General features: G+C 30.6%; 2 protein-coding genes and 1 long non-coding RNA gene across 3 annotated transcripts in view; all 3 read right to left on the minus strand.

Moving 5' to 3' along the window:
• Positions 1 to 19,375, minus strand: part of LOC132755459 (RUN and FYVE domain-containing protein 2-like) — a 42,398-nt gene that overhangs the window by 22,742 nt on the left and 281 nt on the right. The window lies entirely within an intron of this gene.
• On the minus strand, positions 1,946 to 5,836 carry LOC132755460 (uncharacterized). Its single transcript, XM_060746328.1, has 3 exons — positions 5,129 to 5,836; positions 2,633 to 3,856; positions 1,946 to 2,428 (listed from the first exon to the last, which is right to left on the minus strand). The coding sequence occupies exons 1-3, from the start codon at positions 5,834 to 5,836 to the stop codon at positions 1,946 to 1,948; spliced, it is 2,415 nt and encodes an 804-aa protein (XP_060602311.1).
• Positions 6,753 to 18,896, minus strand: LOC132755461 (uncharacterized). The gene is made up of 3 exons (XR_009629214.1): positions 18,710 to 18,896; positions 14,404 to 14,457; positions 6,753 to 6,926 (listed from the first exon to the last, which is right to left on the minus strand). It is a non-coding gene; the product is annotated as an uncharacterized LOC132755461 (long non-coding RNA).

Below are 19,375 nucleotides of genomic sequence, written 5' to 3' on the forward strand. Positions count from 1 at the left end.
ATTTGCTTTAAGTAAATCTGTGAGACATTGTAGAACAAAAAGATTATCTATAGTTGAATGATTCTGTCTAAAACCAGCCTGACAGTTTTTAATAATATTGTTTTCTTCTACATACTTGTTCAATCTACTATTTATAATAGCTGTAAATAATTTACCAACACAGCTTAACAGTGTAATTGGCCTGTAATTTTCAGGCATTGTTTTGTCACCTTTTTGCTTATAAATAGGAATAATGTTTCCACTTGTCCATGATTCTGGTATAATGGCTGTATCCAATATAAGATTAAACAGTTTTACATAAATAGGCAACATACAGTCAATTGTACATTTTTATATGTTCATTAATAATTTTGTCAACACCAGGGCTTTTATTATGTTTTAGTGTTCTTAGTGCTTTTAGAATTTCTTCTCCTGTTATTGGCAGATTGATTTCATCATTTACATTATGTGAAAATTCAACCTCAATTTCTTCATTACTTTCAAAAGAATTTTCATTTATTTCTTTAAAAAATGTATACAGTTTATCTAAAGAGGTGCTTTCTGTTGGTTTCATATCAACAGAATTAATAATTTTCCAGAAGTCTCTACTACTTTTAGACTTGCAATTTCTTAAAGAGTTTATTTTATTTTGTTTATATAAGTTAACACTTCTTGAAATTGATGATTTATATTCTTTACTTACTTGTTTTAAGTTATTTTTGGTTTCTATATTTTTATATCTGTTATACAGTTTTCTAGCATTGTGGTATTTATTTCTCATATTTCTACAAGTAGCATTAAACCATGGTTTCTTTTTGTTTTTACCATGTGAAATAGTTGGTATTTTAAAACCAAAAGTACTTTCACAGCAATTTTGAAAGATGTCATTAATGTTATTTACAATTGTGTCAATATCTGCTTGAGTGGCCTGGTTACTTTCACTAAGCTTGCATAAGTTGCTGTAGACATTGTCAACATCTACCTTGTTAATATTATCAGAAAATATTTCATTGGAACCTTCCCTCCATAACTTACATATAGGTGTGTTATCAATTTTATCATTTGTGTTAACACATTCTATCTTAACTTCATGTTTCATTTTCAAACACAATGAGATAGGACAGTGTACATCAGACAGTAATGAGCAAAAATCTCCAACTGTTAATGATTTTAGATATTTAAAACATTCAGTATTACATATACAGTAATCTACCACACTTTTTCCTTTACATGTAGTTTGACAATTATCATAGTCAGGATTTAATCTTCCATTTAAAATGAAAATGTCATTGCTTTTACAAAAATCCAACAGCTCTGTACCATACTTATTTTTAACGGTATCAATACTTCTTCTTACAATAGGAATATCAGAATGTATAAATGATTCAAAAAGTAACTGGTTTTCCTCATATGCTTCACTATTACCATTTATTTCACAAATAAAACTATCTGTTTCAGTATAATCTCTTTCATTACTAACTCTAGAGTTAAAATCTCCAAATAACAACAGTTTACTTCCATCATATTTGTCAATCTTCATTTGTAATTCCAGATAAGGATCAACATGTGCATACCTGGTTCTAATAGGTGGAATATATATTATTCAACAAACTATTTCTTCTTCATTTTGTGTTTGATCAAGTTTAATTTTGAAAAGTAGCATTAGTTTAGTTTGGCACTCAAGAACTTCTATATTATCAGAAATGTTATTTTTTACAAGTAATACAATACCTCCAGATCTATATCTGGCAACTGATTTCCTGTTTGAAGTAAAACATTTGTAGCCGTCTATATCAATAGTGTCAACGTCATTAAGTTTTGATTCCTGAATTCCAATTATATCATATTTATTGACAAAGTTTATAAATTCTGGACAGTTTAATTTTGACTTCAGCCCACAGACATTTATACTAAGAATATTTAATTCATCATATTTTATACTGTCATGATTGTTCTCAACCCCATCCTAGAGGTTTATGTTTATGTTATCTGTATCATTGTGATTGTTTGAAGTATTCTCTTTCTGTTGTACTCTTGTTGATTCTGATTCTTCAATTCTTTTGTTCACTGTTGATGCTTGTGTAGATATTCCTTTTTTGTTGCTATGACTTATGTTACCTGATTGTGTATCTGTTGTTGTATGTGCATATTGTTGATCTATTTGGAACACACTTTTAGCATTTTTTGTTTTTACATTTGTTGCATGCATTTCAATCACACTGTTTTCACTATCTGAACTATCTGAGTTTAGATTTCCATGCTTTATATTTTCTCTACTCTTTTTAAAGGTAACTTCCATATCTAATTGTGATGTAGCTTTCTTCTTTTCCCTGTTTATGTTTATTGGTGGCCATTCATTTTCATTCACAAATGACAGTGCTCCAAACCTGTTTGAAGTTTTAATATTTTGTCTAGGTGTTGTTTGATAATGTCTGTCATATTTTTTGGTCTGGTAGAATATTCTCCCTTCTTTTGAGTTGTCTTGTTTATGTCTTCCATTTTTATGTGTATCATGTTTATTATCTTATGTCCTTTCACTATTCATCTCAAAATGTTTTCTGTGTTCAAAGCCATTTGTAAGATCTTGTATTTGTTTCTAATTTACTTTATATTCAGTATTGTTTATATACAATTTATCTTTGACTAATCTTACTTTATTTTGCTTATTTTCTTTTGCTTTTCTCATCACCGGATATAGTCTCTTTCTCCTCTCCTCAATTTCTCTTGGGAATTGTTCAACCACACTAAATCTTGTATCTTTTAACAAGTTTCCTGAATATTTAACTCTATTTCTATCTTTTCTATTAACAAAATTTGCAACTATTGGCCTTGGCCTTTCTGGGTTATTTGTTTTTTCCCCTATTCTATGGACAGCTTGATATTCAAAAGTTTTTCTGAAATTCATATGTTCATCAAGAAAGGCAGTGAGTGTTTCTTCTGTTTCTTCTACTTGACCACTTTCTAGAATTGGTTCTTCAATACCCATGAATAATAAGTTATTTTGCATGCTTCTTGTCTGGATATCTAATATCTTTTCATGGTCTTCCTCCTGTTGTCTTTTTATAGTCATTGTTTCTATTTTCATTTTTTTTAAGTTTTCAGAAAGAGTATCTATTTGTTCTTGTTTTGAATCACTGCTAGAGTTTATTGTTTGGCAAATATCATCAGTATATTGAATTGCTTCTTCTACATCATTCAGTTTCATCTTATTTTTATTTAATTCTATGTTCATGGAGTCAATTTGTGTTGTCATTGATTTTACACTTGTTTCTATTGTTTCAAACTTTTGTATTCTATGTTCAATATTTGTTATTCTACTGTTTTGCTTTTCCATAGATTCTTCAATTGTTTTCCAGTTCTTGTTTTGAATTTCAAATTGTGAGTGTATCATTTTAAATTGGTTGTCCATTTCAGTCATCATTATTTTGACCCAGTGTGGTGCATCCTCCATCTGTGTATTATGTGATATATTGTTTTGATTTATATGTATATGGTTTTCATCCGGATTAGTAACACTTGTGTCCAGTGTTTCTGTGCTATTATTCATACTCATATAACCAGTTACATATGTTTGCATTGGTCTTATTTGGTACATATGGTTTGGCATTTGGCTGGATTCTGGCTGGGATTGTTCAGATGGTTCAGATGGTTTGGTCAGATATGGTTGGGGCTGTAAATATAATGTCTCTCTAGCTTGTTGAAGGTAATTTGAAGTCATATTTCTATTACTGTCAGTGTGCAGGTAACAATTTCTAATTTCACCCTTGATATTATTATCAACAGAATTTGTATTTTTCTGTTGCTGGAAGCTATCTGCATTTGGATTCAAGCTAGGCTTGTGTTGCATATTCATATTTTGAGGATTTGTTGCTACTGTCTGTGTATGATCATAAACATTCGCTGGACTTTGTTCTTTAAAAGTGGGTGGGTGTTGTTTACATTTTCGTTTGAACTTGCCTTGTTCGGTTGTTTTTTCTGATTTTGTTTATGTTTGTGTTTTTGGTTGTTAGCTCTTCCACTGGTCATAATTTTATTTCAAGGACTCTTTTCCATCCTATATATCTTTATATATTTCGGGTGTATTGTCTTTAAATCATCATTATCGCCAAAATTTATACATGTAAAACTTTCGACCGCCATTGTACCGCCATTTTGTTCCTTTACCCATTTTGCGGTAACACATACAGTTTATTGTCAATGAAAAGTTTATCACGAACAAGAACTGCTTTTTTATTTTTGTTTCTGGCTTCAATCATTTTTGGTATTAAGTCACGCCTTCTTTGTTGAATTTCTTGTGGGTATTGCTCACCTACATTGAATTTTGTACCTTTAAGATTCACAGATTTTAATGCATTTTTTACCTCTAATTTTGATGCTGTATCCTTGAACTTAACCACAATTGGCCTACATTTACCGGATGTTGGCTGTAAAAAGTCTCCCCGTACATTTAATCAATGATGTTATATTTTCGATCCTTAAAGATCGTTCAGCACGACATTATTGTTGTGCTTGTGGTATTTTTAGTTTCAACTTTTCGGCATTTTCTAGTTGGTTGGTTCCAATATTCCTACTTGAATAATGTTGAATCACCCTTAGGATATGTTGCCTGCTTTTTAAATTTGTCTTTTGACGTCTTATCTGTGATACGCAGGCTTCATAACCTCTGATCCCCTTTCAAAATTCGATTTTATTTAGTTCTGCCCATTGTTTTCTCGTTTTGGGCACACGCTTTTTTATTACTTGGGGACCATACGCCGCTTTTCATGGAATGGCACGGAAGTGTCACATTGAAGGTTCCATGATAACCGCCGTATGAACACATCTGCGGATGTTTCTAAATTCAAAATTGTACCATTTCATGTTTAAATGTTGAATTCTGCTTAAGCCGGTGCTAGGGGGCGTGGACGGTAACTTGCACTTTCCAGTACCGTCCATGAACAGGCTCAATCAAACCGAGCCTGCAACATTTTCAATTTTGCCGTGTTGGGCTTTCTTTAGGGATTCTGTATTTATCTATTTTGCCGATTCTATGCGCACGATCAATCAGCACTTTATTTTTCACATCTGGAATTTTCAATATGTTTGCGCAAAAATAATGCACTTTTTCCTCACAATTATCATTTGCAAAATTCGGCTCTCTGTTGCATACATGGGAATATAAAACTCCGTGAACATCATGCAAAGTTTCACTAATAGACCGAATATCATCTGAGTGGTGTTGACCTTCGCCGGAAGTGCTTGCGTTGCCGTTTTGTGTAGGTTGGGACTGGATACCCAGAGACGAACCTTCTGAAATCCCGTAAAACATCATATTATCGCGCATTGAACGGCATTTTAGGTCCAGAACATCCCCTTTTATTACCTCCCTTTCAGTCCGTAATGATGCATTTTCCATGCTTAAAGCTCGAACCTCTGACTGTAAAGTGTCGATTACTGACTTATTTGAGACTGTTGACTTCAAAATATCATCATATTGACAACTGATAAACTTTTGACTTGAGTCTATTTCATTGATCTTTAAGTACATGGAATTTAATCTGGTCGTCAGTTCTTCAACAGAAAGCTGAATAGAATCTAACTTTCCTAACTTAGACTCTATAGCTTGCAATTTAGACATCACATTTCCTAAGGACTGTAATACATCATTATTTGATGGACCAGCAATATTTTGTGTGGGGTTCATAACTGGCGATCCAGGGTTCATCATATATTGCGACACAGGATAAACTGGAGGCATGATATAACTTCCATTACCAGGGGTTTGAAATATCTGAGAATTACACACTCTATGATTATTTTGCTCACTTTGTGTGTTTATCTTATTGACGTGATCATCAGAATTCGAAATGTTAGCCATACCTGAACGAGTTTTATTTCTAGTTTTCTTTGTTTGATTTTCCGCCGTTTTCCCCGGAGGCGTAATTGGTTCATAAAATCATTTTTTACCCATTTAATGACACTGTAATCCTTAGTTCACACTAATATCAGCTTTCACAATCAAAATATATCAATAAAAGTCATTTTATATCCAAATAAATCTATAAAAAATATTTTTCATCTTTCAACGTTACTGAAAATTTTCAAGCGTCCGCCATTTATCACACCTTTTAAATATAAAAAATACATTGGACAGGTTTAAAAGGCTTATGAACAACTAGATTGTTTTAACCCTGAAAATTGATTATTTAAAAATGTAAATTTTCTAAATTCATTACCGGTATGGGTTTAAAGGTATACACAGGCAAATGAATAGCAAAGTATTATATTGTTTTTATTTACTCAAATTGCGCCTACAACGAGTTTTAAAATGTCCTGCATACGTGTGTATATAAATTATATATTATTCTGTTTTAAACATAATGTAATGTCCGTTTATTACATTAAATTAATTAAGCATACAGAAGTACCAGGTAATGATAAAGTAAACTGCACGACAAGAACAAGAACAAGCCTATGACGTTTCAAGAACAAACATGGCAGATAGTTTAAGTTTGAATTAAAGGTCTTACATGTGATGGGTAATATTTCGTTCTCATAGTTCACTGCGATAATTAGCATTAAATCTAACTGTGTTAACCTGATCCATGTGAGTGGAAAATCTTTGCAACTACAATTGCTTTTTATATATTTTATTTGCTTAGTGTATTCATTTCGAGGACATTAATAGAATATCATATTACAAATTTAGAAAGAAGAAATAAAAATTTTACCTGTGTCTCCCTCTCAAATTATTTACATATTTATCGGAAACAGACACATATATGGTCATTTGATCGTTTTATGAAACATACTCTAAATTGTTATTGTACCTAAGTCCACCTTCTTCTTCACTCGAACATGCAAATGAGTTGTCTAATGTCGATGAATTTGAAGATAGTGACTCTGATGATGTATTTAGCTCTTGGGAAGTTGATAAACGGATGCGCATGTAGCAAGTTGCCATTGTTCTACTTTACAAAAGAAAAGAAAATTTGAGATAGCTTTGCATACATTTTATCTGTTCTTATCATGTATACCATATCTAAACCATCTCTGTAAAATATATTATTCCAAAATTTGTTATTAAATACAAAAATATGATAAATAAAGTTTTAAAGTGTTTACGGTAGCAATGGTTTATGCTATTCTTTTCATTATACATAATACAGTACTTGAATAATAAGCATTAACCATGTTCCATGTAATTATTAGCCGGCACCAATTGTATAATACTTTCCATTGTAGATCTTTGTTAATTTTACCGATATACTTGCAGAAATTGTCTTTGTATTTTGATAAAGATATGTGCCACAAATTCTGCAAGCTTTGGAAAAAATAGTACGATAGATACATTGGCAATATGCCCCATTGGAATCGAAAACTGTTTGCATGGAACATGAAATGTCAGATGACCACACACTCTGATATTTCAGAGCATAAATAGTACAAGAGAGACTTATTGACCTGAATAAATCACATCTGTTTCTCTTTATGAAGCATGCGTTATATGCATGCATTAAATGATATAATAAGAAGAAATAACTTTGTTCATTGATACAAACTTCATCTAGAACTGAACTTTATTATATCAACAAAGTGATGGGGATCAAAGGGAAGAAGACACTGATGTTATGATGATGATTATGCTGATAATACTTCTGACAAGTGTAAAGAGGAAGAAGCTCTTTATAGAGCTTTTAAACCTCGAAGGTTTTTATGATTTCCTGTTTTGAATAATTTATATAATTTCTCTTCTTCCGATGTTTTGTAGCGTGTACCGAGCTGTTAATTACTTAATTTATAGCAACAAAATAAAATCACAATATTCTCAAATGCAAATATATAATTTTTCTTAGGATACTTATCCGAATTTGATTAGAAATATAAATTTTTCTTGTGATTTCTTAACCTTTTAATTAGATATCAACTTAATAAAAACTCTAGAAATAATAAAATGCACAAATAACAATCTTCAACTAATTATCAAATTATCCAAAATATATATTTCAAGAAGCAATTAAACTCTATTCACACTTACTTTCAAACAAAATAAAATTTATATTCTTAAACCTATCTCTTATTTCTTGCTTTAATATTTCAAATCAACAATCTCTTATCATAAAACGTTCAAAACCCAATCTTCAAATAAACTATTCTCTATCAAACATTTGTCCAAGAGGTTTTACTTAGGCAATAAAGTATTTTAAGTACCAAATATCTAAGAAACCTGGGTACTAGTAAATACAATATCACCTATATCCAACTCTTACAAGGACAACAGGCAGACTAACTATTTTAAATTAAATCATAAAATATTTCCTGAAGATGCAAAGATATTTTTAGCACCAGTATCTAAGATGCCTGGGTACTAGTAAATATAATTACAACTTCGATCTTAACGGTCCGGAGCCAAAACCAAAACTAAATTAAAATATATATTTATTCAAAATATTTATGCCCGAGGAATTTTACAGAAATCATAAAACGTCCTAAGTACCAGAAATCTGAGAATTTTGTGTACCAGTAAGTATTTATGACTTCGTTTCCACTATCCAACGGACAGGACCAAACTTATTTTTTACACTGAACTCGCTCTATTTATATGCTTGTGAAGGATCATCCCCGCAGTGAATAAAAACAATCATTTTGATTGGCGCAAATAATAAAACGTTTCTTGAAACTGATTTTAACTAAACCTTATAAGCGTCTGTCATTTGAAGTAAATTTCCATACAAATTATTGTGAGTAAACAAGCAATTCAAAATATAAACACTTTGGATGATTCTGACGACTTATATCTATTTGACGATAAAAACAACTAAAATTCCTACTATTGCTATCTTATTAAATTTACGAATGAACTATGTTTTTTTTTCTTTTTGGATGCCAGCGGCGAACTTATAAAAAGGGGAGGCAATCAATTTAACGTCACAGTTTGCCCAGGTGCCCTGTCCTGTTTGTTGCTGTGATGGGGTTGCGTTCATTGAATGCAGACCTTACTTATTGATCTAATTGTCCATTTTTCATATTTTAAAGTTCTAATTAACATCCTTTTGAACACAACTCAAACACTATTTAAAACAGACATAATATGAATATATAAACCGGTTACTTATTAGACTTTATGAAACGAAAGTGAAGTGGAAATGATATAAAAAGTAATATAAATGATGAAATTGTAGTTTTTTACTTAGGAAATGTTTACATTCCACCAGTGGGCTCAAAATATGAGCACTATGATCCTTTTTTAGAATTACAATCTGTTACATAAATATGATAATGAAAGGACAGGAGACAGAGATGATTTCATAAGATGTGATGAATATATTTTTGATTTATTTTGTAATGAGGAACTTTTTTATGAAAGAAATATACCAGTACAAGAGCTTAACAAGTTAAATATACCATTAAAAAGAAATTCCATAGACAAAACTGTAAATAATTATGGTAATCAATTACTAGAACTGTGTGCTGCCAATGGTTTATTTATTCTAAATGGAAGAATAGGCAATGATAAAAGTTCACCCAGCCTAACTTGCAAAGGTGTTCGTACAGTTGCTTACTATATATGTAGTGTTAACATGATTAGATATGTAAATGAATTAAATGTTAAATCATTCTCAAGTTTATATTCCGATGTTCATAGCGCAATTACACTTCAAATCAAAACTACTGTTACAATAAACACAGATAAAACTGAGCAAAGTTTAGAACAAACAGAAGGTGAGCAAAAGTTATGGGATAAAGACAAAAATTATTTATTTATTCAAAATCTAGACACCGAAACCATATCAATATACAGGAATATTTAGAAAACATGAACATGCAAGAAAATATATCCCAATGTGACCTTGACAACTGTTTAGAAAATATTCAAGAACTTTTTATAAACAATTGCAAGGTAACGTTTGGGAGACCAAAGAACAAACAGAGGATCCATAAAAAAAATGGCAACCATGGTTTAATACAACATGCCAACAAATGAGAAACAATTATCATATAGCAAGAAAAATCTTTAATAGAAACAAAACAGAAATAAATAAAAATAATCTAAAAGTTATTAGTAAAGAAAACAATCAATATTGCACACAAAGAACACAAAAATAAAAGAATTGAGAAACTTAGAAATGCCAAAAGTACAAGCTCAAGAGAATACTGGAAAATAATTAACTTTATTGATCAATCTAAAAATGCAACTAAGGCTACTCTTCATGACCTATATGATTTTTTTCAAAAAGACAAATGAAGGAGAAAACATAGAAGATAATTCAATAGATTCAGAAACTATTATTGAAGTAAATGAAGAAATAAATACAGAAATCTCTGATGAGGAAATAAAAAAAGCAGTTAAACTACTCAAAACAATAAAAGTCCAGGATGTGACTATATTTTAAATGAACACATTAAGTCTACTATTGATACAATGCTTCCAATTTATAACAACTTATTTAACCTTATTTTTGACTCCGGATTAATACCATCCAGCTTGACAAAAGGTGTAATATTACCCATTTATAAAAATAAGGGAAATGCCACTCAACCTGAAATTATAGACCAATCACTTTATTAAGTTGCTTAGGTAAATTAATTATTATTTACTGCCATATTGAACAAAAGAATTACAAATTACACTGAAGACCATAACATTATAACCAAATGCCAAGCAGGATTCCGCAAAAATCACTCAACTACAGATAATTTATTTATATAACAATCTTTAATTGATTCTAAGAACACAAAAGAAAAAATATACTGTGCATTTTTTTATTTTAAACAAGCATTTGATACTGTCTGGCGTCAAGGATTATGGAATAAACTCATTAAATACAATGTAAATGGCAATTTTTTAAAAATAGTCAAAAGTATGTATGAAAACATTAAATCATGTGTAAAAACTTCCCAAGGAGTGTCTGACTTTTTCCCAAGTCTAATCGGAGTAAGACAAGGCGAAAATTTGTCGCCGATACTATTTTCACTTTATTTAAATGACTTTGAAACTTTTCTATTAAATAAATAATAGCAATAACAATATAAATAATAACAATAATAATAACGGTAGTAGTAATAATAACAAAGGTATTAACAACACTAATAATGAAAATACCAATGATAATAATAACACCAATGATAACAATCCCAATGATAATAATAACACTGATAATAACAATCCCAATGATAATAATAATAACACTGATAATAATATTACATATAATCTTTCCAAAAACTTAAGTGAAAATAATTTGAGAAAACAATTTCCTTGGATTGCAAACTTAAGACAAATTTTTATAAATTGCGGTTTATGTAATATATGGGATACACAAAATTTTGGAAACGAGAAGTGGTTGAAATTAGCAATTAGACAGAAACTAAAAGATGTTTTTCTAAATGATTGGTATTCCGTTAGTCAAAACTCCAGCAAAAGTACATTCTACAGAATATTCAAAAAAGAATTTAAATTCGAAAAATACCTTTTATCAACTCCTAAACCTTTTCTTCGTTACATGATAAAATTTCGTACACGTAACCATAGATTACCAATAGAAACCGGAAATTGGGCCCGAATACCAATCAATCAAAGAACATGTACTTCTTGTAACAATAAAATAGGCGACGAATTTCATTACTTATTTGAATGTGTTTTGCTTAATGATGAAAGAAAGAAATTTTTGAAACCCTATTATTATAGACGTGAAAATACATTCAAACTAGATCAACTAATTAATACAGAAAACAAGAGCGAATATTTGAAATTATGTAAATTTGTTAAAACAATAATTTTAAGATAATTAAAATTAGAATTCACCTCATATGTGATTACTTACATTCCAAGAATTACTTACATTCCAAGACTATTACACGAATATTTCACAGATAAATCTTTTATTACCCATTGTAAAGTGTTTGTTTGTTATAATATTTGTCTAAATAGTATGACACTTTTTTCATTTAGCTTATAAGTATGAGTCTAGAAATGTCATTGTAAAGGTTTAAAATATTATGTCGTACATAATTGTACATCACTTGTCAGTTGGTCATATTATTATTTCTTTTCCCTTTTCCCTTTTGTAACTATTCTCATCGTTTGTCGATAAATAAAAAGAAAGGTAATATGAAACGAAATTATACCCTTAGAGAGTGTCCAAATTACGTGACTCTCCACGGTTTTTTGTGGTAACATATTACTAAAAACTTTAACAATTTGTGGTTTTGATACATTGTTAATTGAACGTACTGCAGTTCAGCAAATGATATGAATAAATACTCTTTCTACGAATTATTTTACCACTCAAATTATATAATTATACATTGTACATTTGTTTAAAGAGCCTCTACTAACATTGTATTTATTACTAACCACATTTATTCATGTTAACATGAAATGTGTGTAATAAAGGAAATTTGACTTTTGACTTTGACTTTGATAATGATAACAACCATAATTATAATCAATTCACACATACAGATAATAACAAACTGGCAAACATAATGTATAATATTTTAACTGCATTAAATAGGCAAAGAAATGTCAAATCAAAATAGTTAGACTTTATTTATAATCTGATTCAAACAAATGGATTCAGTAATGTATTGATAAACCAAAGTGAACTGAATCTCAAATGGTTTTCACTTGCTTTTAAAAGAAATATTAAAGACCAATTTATCCAAACATGGAGCTCAACAGTTAATAATTCTACTAACTTCATGTACAAGATAATGAAACATGATACAAACATGAACAAATATTTCACAAAATTACCAAATTATTATGGAAAACTGTTAAGAGCATTTAGAACAAAGAATCATAAATGTCCAGTTGGGGTTGGACGTTACCATAACATACCATTAAATGAAAGAACCTGTTATTTATGCAATCAAGGTTTAGGTGATGAATATCACTACATCCTTGAATGTAAACACTTTCAAGAATCAAGAATCACGAAAAACACTGATCAAACCTTACTACTACAAACAACACAGCATACTTAAATTTGACAAGTTGTTCAATTCAGAAAACAAAAAAGAACTAACTAATGTATGTAAATTTGTACAAATTATAATCAAAAATGTTAAAGCCCAATATTAAATGATCTTACTTGAAATGTTTTTGGAAATTTTTTAGTAAAACAATTTACATATAAGCTAGATGAAGATCCATGTACTATATATTTTATCAATTAATGTGCTATGTAATTTGGTAAAATGCTCAGTGTAAATGCTAAATTTTATAAACTTAAGCAATATTGGTGAAAATATCAATTGTTTTTCATATGTATGATATCATGTTTAATAGTATTCTTTCTTTTTTTTCTTTTTTTTTCTTTTGAAATCAATTGTTAACAACAGCTAGATCTACATCATCTACTATGAATTTAATTAATGCATGTTAACAATTTAAAATTGGTAAATTTCATGTTTTTTATATGACTGTCTATCATGTTTAATAATATTCTTTTTTTCTTTCTTTTTTTTGAAATCAATAACAATAGTTACACCATTCACTATGAATTGAATCAATTCATGTTACCATCTAAAAATGGTAAATTTCATGTTTTTTTACATGTATGATATCATGTTTAATAATATTTTATTGTTCGAAATCAGTAACAACTGGTACACTATTCACAATGGATTGAGTCAATGCATGTTAGACATTTAATTTTAATGGTAAATTTCATGTAAACTGCAACTGCCTGTTAAAAATCTTTATTTAATACTCTACATATTTGTATATACAGTCTATTGTTATCATAATTTATTATTAACTGGTACTATTTATTGGTAATACTCAGTTTTATAATTTTTGATGCTCTGAAAATTTGATACTTGATATTTACAAATTAAGGTTGCCGTCAGACTGTACAAAGAACAATGATTGAGTACACACTGTACTGTAGTAATATCTACATTTATCTATTAATGAGGACAAGTATACAGAGCTATTTTCTTTTTTTTTCTGTCTTTTTGTAAAATAATGACCCATCCATATGACAGTCAGTTATATAAATATTTGAAAACTTTATATGTAAATTAATGAATTATAGATTCTATTTTGAAATTTGTAAAGAGGACAATACTTATTTAAAAGCATGAATGGATATGATAATAGTGTATACCAGTAACAGATATATCTTCTGTATTTCCTTCATATAGTTGTTTATTTTTAAGTTACTTAATTACCGGCTTAATTGAACCTAACTGACCTTAATTTAACTGTGATTAAGAAGACAGTACAGAAATAAGACCTGTAGCGAGGCAAAGCCCTTAATATTTCAATTTCGTTTAAAGGCTGGTCAAACGCACACCGTATATGACAAATGAGGGATATTTGAAAATATTAAAATTCCCACCCTGATCAGATAATTCACAGCAATTACAAATGCATAAGGGTCCGGGAAAATCCCCTTTAGTTCTTATGTTTACAAAATAAAACCAATATTTACTCACCCTTCCCGTCACATTCGTAAATTTTGCAGCCTTACATCCCTAGAAATCAGTAACCTACGGAAGCCCATTGAGGCCGTTTTGAGATAGAAGTTAGAAGTTAGATCTTAGATCTTAGAACATAGATCTTAGAACTTAGGTCTTAGCTCTTAGAACTTAGAGGTTCCATATTGGCGGGAACTCGCCATATTTACTGCAAGATATACAAGAAGATGTAAGTGAGATAAGCTTTTTATTATATTTATTTATTTCTTTTTTAATTTAAAGAATTGCAGAGTTATAGCTAGAACGTTAAAAGATTAAGTGATTATATATTTTAAATAAGAACCGGGTAAAAGTAACCAATTTTGAAAGGAGGCAAAGGTCGAACAAGCTATCTTCAACAGGCTGGTACAAACTCCATAAGTGGATATTTTAGCCAGTTCTAGCTATTTTAGCCGAACCTGGCTACCAACAAGTCTACGATGAGGGCACAAGCGATGAACCTGTTGCCTATATTTATGTAATTATCAATTATCAAATTTAAAACAGTATTTAAAAATGTGTATCTGTTAGTTTACAAATGTCGGTTTTCTAATGTATATTAAAATAATTTGATTATTTATTCTATTTCAGAATCTTCATCATCCCTTTTCCGGACGATGAAAATGGTTTCTAAATTGGTATCTAGGTTTGGAGTTTGGCTGTTTTTTATATTACACCAGTAACAAGTGTTGTAATCACATATTTAGCTTCCATTCCCAAGGGGTGCATTTAACAAGACTAGAACCGAACAACTTTGTGTGGCATGCAAATGGTTACGACAAGTTAAAGTCCTGTTGATTTTGCATCCTCGTAGCGATCTGTACAGTCGACTCATTTTATGGCTCAAACAGTATCAACAACTCGCCGGCAGTGAAAACGTCATACTATCCAGACACATTAGAGGAACTGAAAATTCTCGAATATAACGGCACAGAAGGCGTAACATGGTTGTCCAAGCAGAACTATACATGTAAGATAAACCCAAAGTAGTTTTTGAAATACCTTTCGGAAGACCTGATACAATGTATTTTGTACATGGAATCTATGGTGGACATAACTTTGGTCATCGTGTTGAACAAGAAGACATACAGATGAGCCGGAACTTTGTGGATCACTTACACTGCCTCATTGAAACGAAACCGAGAAACTTGTTCGAGTGTTATCGTCGAATAACAGAAAGCTTTTGAAGCCATTAAACGAATCGTTAAAATTGTACCTTGATTTTTTACAGATGATTGTGGAGCATTTTCAATGACTTATAAAGAACATGTAAATGGGTTTGGTGTTGGCATTCATAATTACTAATAATAAATTAAATCATTTATTAATTATTATATTAATTATATCATTGATTATATATTTTATTCTAACATAGATTTATGTGATTCTAGACCCCCAATATCATCCTCTTGTGCTAATGGTGCCTGGATCTTTTGAAAAACCTATTGAACTGTTTCAAGATTACTGGTTATGTGGAACGCCTGGTGTAGTCAGAGCTTCATTAAATGGTCCGTTCAAATTGTGCGTCTATTCTACATTTAAAATTTCATTTATGTTCACTTTGTATAAGCGGTAAATTCTTCCGTGTTTCCATTTCTACCAGGTCAAGATCACAGTGGCCACTCAAATAAAAGATCACCATTGCCCTAATTTTAACGAAGTGCACTTCTGTATTAATATTTGATGACATTATCAGTGTTTTAATACTGATTTGGGTTACCATGATACTTATAATATGTTTATTAAAAGTATTTAAATAAAATGCCATTTACTATAATTTCCTAAGGTGACAAAAGTGCATAATTCTGCACAAATGATTGATGGTGTGACTTGCTCTTGGCTTCAAATGGGTCAGCAGTATATTCACAAGGACATTTCATTACTGAATAGAAATAATATAATCTAAGTTTATGGTCGTCAAATTGGCAGGGTACCGAATGATGGCTTATCAAGCAAAGGTTGTATAACTAGGCTAAGCTATAATACTAAATATAAAGCGTGCTAAAAATAATGAAAGAATCCATAGCGATTTTATAAAAACCTCATGCAATTATTGTGGCTAAAGTTGCACATTGCCTTAAATTGCAGTGATAAGACAGAAAAGTTTGCATACGTATTTTTGGTTTATATGCAGTACGTTTATTGATTGTTTTGTTTTGTGCATTCGTGCGTGTGTGTGTGCGTGCGTGCGTGTGTGTGTGCCGGCCTTTTGTTCAAAGAAGTGTCAGCATCAGAAGAACCGTTTCAACTGATTTTCACACGATACATCTGCACTTGCTCATGCCTTTCAGACTAGTTATGACGTGTGTTTAATGCACGGGCCAACAGGTATAACAATGCAGTACAGACAAAATCAGAGTATAACAAAGCTGAGACCCTGTCTCGATCGATCGAAATATTGGGCTTCAAACAGATGGTCCAAGAGGGGACCGTGGCAGTGGAGGACCTACAAATTTGCCTAAACATGGTCCAACTATCTTAGCACTTAGACATTAGAAATTAGTTCTTAGAACTTAGACATTAGAACTTAGACATTAGAAATTTGTTCTTTGAACTTAGCCATTAAAACTTAGACATTAGAAATTAGTTCTTAGAACTTAGACATTAGAACTTAGTTCTTAGGACTTAGTTATTAGAACTTAGACATTAGAACTTAGTTATAGAATTTAAAAAAAATCTGTTTTGAAAGAGGTAAAAGAATGGAAACATAACTCCGTTATCACACATAAAACTTTATTCAAGTAACAGTAATCATACATAAAACTTAATTCAAGTAACAGTAAACTATAAAACATGAAACAAGGCGCTTATCTCATTTATCACAAAAAAAGAATATGACAGTCTCGACAAGAACATGTCAATAGCGTGTAAACATCAGAAACTATTATTACTTCAGCTCTGTCACAATTACATTTTTTGTAAAGATCAATGATATCTGTAGGTCTACATCAAATATTTATAGAAAAATAATCGAATGAACAAAATACATTGTACTCATTTTTAAACGTTTTGTTAATAGTTTAAAAAATAAAGCGTGTCTTAATCCGTCAATTATATTCAAAACATATATTCACATGAACTTGAAATTAAACCAGAACGATGAATTAAGAACTTGGATATACAGTTCTGTAAAATGCCTAATTAGTTTAATGTGTCAAGGTAGTATAACGCTATCAATGCGGGCGAGTTGTTGTTGTTTGTTACTTCGAGACATAAAATGTGTCGACTGTACCCGTCGATCGCTCCGTGGATGCGGAATCCATATAGCTTTAACTTATCGTAACCATTTACATGCCACACAAAGTAAAGACCTTTTGCGACATATCTTTTCCGAGATGATCGGTGGCTTTGCGTTCATTCGTTCCTTTGGGATCGCTTTGTGGCAACCGCCTCATCACAAAATCTCTACACATTGCAACCGGTAGTCTGTCAGCAGTTTGTGGTACTCCTCCAGATTACTACAATAATGGGGTCCCTTCCATCGTCCTTTGGTGTACGTGTTTTGCGTTGGATAATTTTGTTAGCTTTCAGTATTAATTTAATATTTTTGTAAAATAAACTATGGATAAGTAATTCTTAATCAGTTCTAGGCTTGTTAAATGCGCCCCTCTGAGAATGACACATGATCACAACACTAGATATTGGTGTTATAACAGCCAATTTCAAACATCCATGCCCATGTATAAACAATTTTCGTCGTCCCGAAAAGGAATAAAGAAGATTCTGCAATAGGAAAAATAATCAAATTATTTTGATACACATTAGAAACCGACATTTTTTTAAAACTATTAAATACACAATTTAAATACTGTTTCAAATTTGTTAATTGGGGAATTAAATAAATACAGGCAACAAATATATCAGTTTCTAAGCTTGTGCCCGCCATCGAAGATTCTTTTGGTAGCCAGGTTCGGCTAAAATAGCTAGAACTGACTAAAATAGATACTTATGGAGTTAATTTGTCCCTGCTTGTTGTAGATAGCTTGTTCGACCTTTGTCTCCTATTGAAATTGGTTGTTTTTTATTCATAATATATCATCGTTTTATCTTTTAACATTCTAGCTATTTCTCTGCAATTCTTTAAATAAAAATAGAATTGAAGAATTATAATAAAAGGTTTATCTTACTGACATCTTCTTGTCTATCTTGCAGTAAATATGGCGTTTTCCCGCCTATACGGAACCTCTAAGTTCTAAGAGCTAAGACCTAAGTTCTAATATCTAAGAATTAACATCTAAGTTTTATCTTCTATCTCAAAACGGCCTCAATGGGCTTCCGTAGTAACCAGATAGTAATCCAAGATCAACAGAGATTTATTTCTTCTCTTTTACTTTTTGCAGGTTAATTAAGTCCATTTTTGCCACACAAACGAAATCATCACAGCGCTATATTTTTATTGAAACTATACCGCGTGCAGACACAATACACCTACTGACCCAATGACATATTTTTGTGTAAATTGCAGAAGTTTATTTAACGGCACAGTAGAAAGCGCCTGCCACCAGGTGACCAATCACAATACAATTAGAAGTCAGGTTAAGAAAAGGTTAAGGTTGACAGATGATATTTGTTAACAATTTATTCTAGACATTTTGATTTCAGTACTGTCTTTCTTTAATATACAAAAGAAATTTGGTTGCGATTCATAATTCATATTTTTGAATGAATGTTTTCCTCTGTAGACATGGTTTTATATATATTTAGGATTCTTTTTCTCGTGTTTATGTATTTGTATGCATACTGAGATAATCAAACAAACTTGGAAAACTTGGAAACTTGGAAATCAACAAACTGATTGGAACATACGATTTTACAATGGTTTATAATGATGATAATATATGAATGTTAACTAAAGATTAACTAGAGATAAAGTGATGAGAAATGTTATATTGATAATAATTTTAAAAATGATGTGTTGTAATGATAGGGTTTATGAGAAGGTTTTCTTAAA

This window comes from Ruditapes philippinarum, unplaced genomic scaffold, assembly GCF_026571515.1.
Source record: "Ruditapes philippinarum isolate M1 unplaced genomic scaffold, ASM2657151v2 ctg6197_1_1_1_1, whole genome shotgun sequence".
NCBI lineage: Eukaryota > Metazoa > Mollusca > Bivalvia > Venerida > Veneridae > Ruditapes > Ruditapes philippinarum.